General features: G+C 43.8%; 1 protein-coding gene across 1 annotated transcript; it reads right to left on the reverse strand.

The window, feature by feature from the left end:
* Positions 1-1,669: 1,669 nt before the first annotated feature.
* On the reverse strand, positions 1,670-2,242 carry LOC122050519 (pectinesterase inhibitor 3-like). Its single transcript, XM_042611412.1, has one exon. The coding sequence runs from the start codon at positions 2,240-2,242 to the stop codon at positions 1,670-1,672; it is 573 nt and encodes a 190-aa protein (XP_042467346.1).

Below are 2,242 nucleotides of genomic sequence, written 5' to 3' on the forward strand. Positions count from 1 at the left end.
CGAAGAAGTCAGGGGGTGTTTGGTTTAGGGGAATAGGAGTGGGGAATGGAAATGAGAATCATTGATTGTCATTGTTAATGTTTGGATTATAGGAATAAAAATGCAAATAAGGGAATGAATCCTTGAAATTGGGTAATAACTCATTCTCATGTACTTCCCCTTCAATGAGTCATTACCCTATTTTCATCAATGAAAATATTCCCTTATTCCAAAAATACCCTTGACCTAAAACTAAAATTTTCTCCCTTAATATCAAATATCAAAATATATTTATTTATTTTTTCTTTCATATCACTTCTCTCTCCTTATTCTCTCTCATCATATTTTCTCTCTCATCATTTTATCACACACTTTCTCTCTCTTTAATCTCTCCTATCACACTCTTTTTCCTATTTTTTCTTTTATCATACTTTCTCTCTCCTCAATCTCTCTTGTCACACTTCCTTCTTTTTTTTTTTCTCAACACACTTTCTCTCTCATCATACTTTCTCTCTCTTTAATCTCTCCCATCACACTCACTGTTCTTTTTTTTTCCTCATCACACTTTCTCTCTCATCATACTTTCTCTCTCCTCAATCTCTCTCATCACACACTCTCTTCTCATTTTTCTTATTACATATTCTCTCTCTTCATTCTCTCCCATCATACTTTCTCTCACATCATATTTTCTCTCTCATCTTCTCTCATCATGCTCTCTCATATCACACTCTCTTTTCTGATTTTCTCTCAGCATACTTTCTCTCTCTTCATTCTTTCTCTGCACACTTTCTCTCTCATGAGACTTTCTCTCTCATCATTCTCTTTCATCATATTTTTCTCTTACATTCATTTTTCTCTCACATTTAATTTTTTCTCTTATTTTCTTTTAAGGGTAAAAAAGGGAATTTTAATTTATTCCGATAGAAAATATGCAACTAACCAAACATTGCTTTTAAGAGTGATATCCATGCTCATACCCATTCTCATTCCACAATACAATAATTCTCATTCCGATTCTTATTTCTAGGAAAGAACCAAACGCCCCCTCAGTCTCCCAAAGCCTGTATCTCATGGATGGATTGGGCAGGTATATTTGCTGAATTATACCTCTCATCCGCCACCTAAAAAAAGTCCACATCAGAGTGAATCCGAGTCCGAATTGAGCTCAGACAATTCATGGAATTAAAGAGATTTTTATTGAGAGAAAAAAAAACACAAGCAATCCTCGCAGAGATGACTCACTCTCACTAATCCTTGCGCATCGGCTCTCGATCTCGATTCAGAAATTTCTATCTCCGCCGAGGGAGAGAGAATCACGAAAAGCGAGATATGACTTTTATTTGGTTGTCGAGCACGTGTTAGGCGTCACGGCGGTTTGTTAATTTAGATGACTGATGATGTTCGTAGTTGCGAGAAGATTTAAATGCCGTCAGTTTAATTATTTTTTTAAAAAAAATTAAAATATTTTGGAGAGTGAAATTATGAGATTTGTTAAATTCTTACGTATTAACAAAAAAAATTATATTTATTTACAATCGTACCAGACTAAGTCTAAGTAAATTGGATTCGATAAGTTCGTGAGTACACGGTGGAATTACTAAAAGCGAGCTGCCAAAACAAAAGCCACAGAAGTACAGCTTACCATCTCAACCGTCCGATCTGCTCGGCATGATCTGATGAAGCGCCGAGATTAATTATTCCTGCCACGGCCGCGGGAGTCGGAGAGTTGGGTGATGAAGTAGAGCGCGTTGCTGGCGAGCTGCCACGCCGTCGTCACACGGGCGGAGAGGTCTTTGCTAGCGGATCCGGCTCCCTCCTCTGGGCCGAGCTCCTGGAGGCACATGTCCTGGTCGGTCATGGCGGCGCTGACCCACGTCTGGGCGTCGCCGAGCCGCCTCTGCGCCGCCTTGTCGCCCGTGAGTTGGCGGGACACTCGGTCGAGCTGGTCGACGGAGTGGAGTAGGAGGCGGGCGCAGTCGCGGAAGGCGGCGGAGGCGGGGAGAGGGCCTCTGCGGAGGAAGGCGGCAGAGTGACGGGCGGAGGAGAGGGCAGAGGCGGTTGTGGCCCGGGCGAAGTCAACGTCGGAGGAGGGGGTGGTGAGAATGAAGGTGCGGACGCAGAGGGATGGGTAGCGCGCGCGTGCGCAGGCAGAGAGCACGATCGAGGAAGAGCGCGAGGGGGCGGCGGCGGCGTGGGAAGGGTAGGGAGAGGCGCAAGCCAGGACTATGAGGATGGCGAGGAGGTTTTCGGCTCCGGAGAGCAT

Source organism: Zingiber officinale, chromosome 3A (assembly GCF_018446385.1).
Source record: "Zingiber officinale cultivar Zhangliang chromosome 3A, Zo_v1.1, whole genome shotgun sequence".
Classification (NCBI taxonomy): Eukaryota; Viridiplantae; Streptophyta; class Magnoliopsida; order Zingiberales; family Zingiberaceae; genus Zingiber; species Zingiber officinale.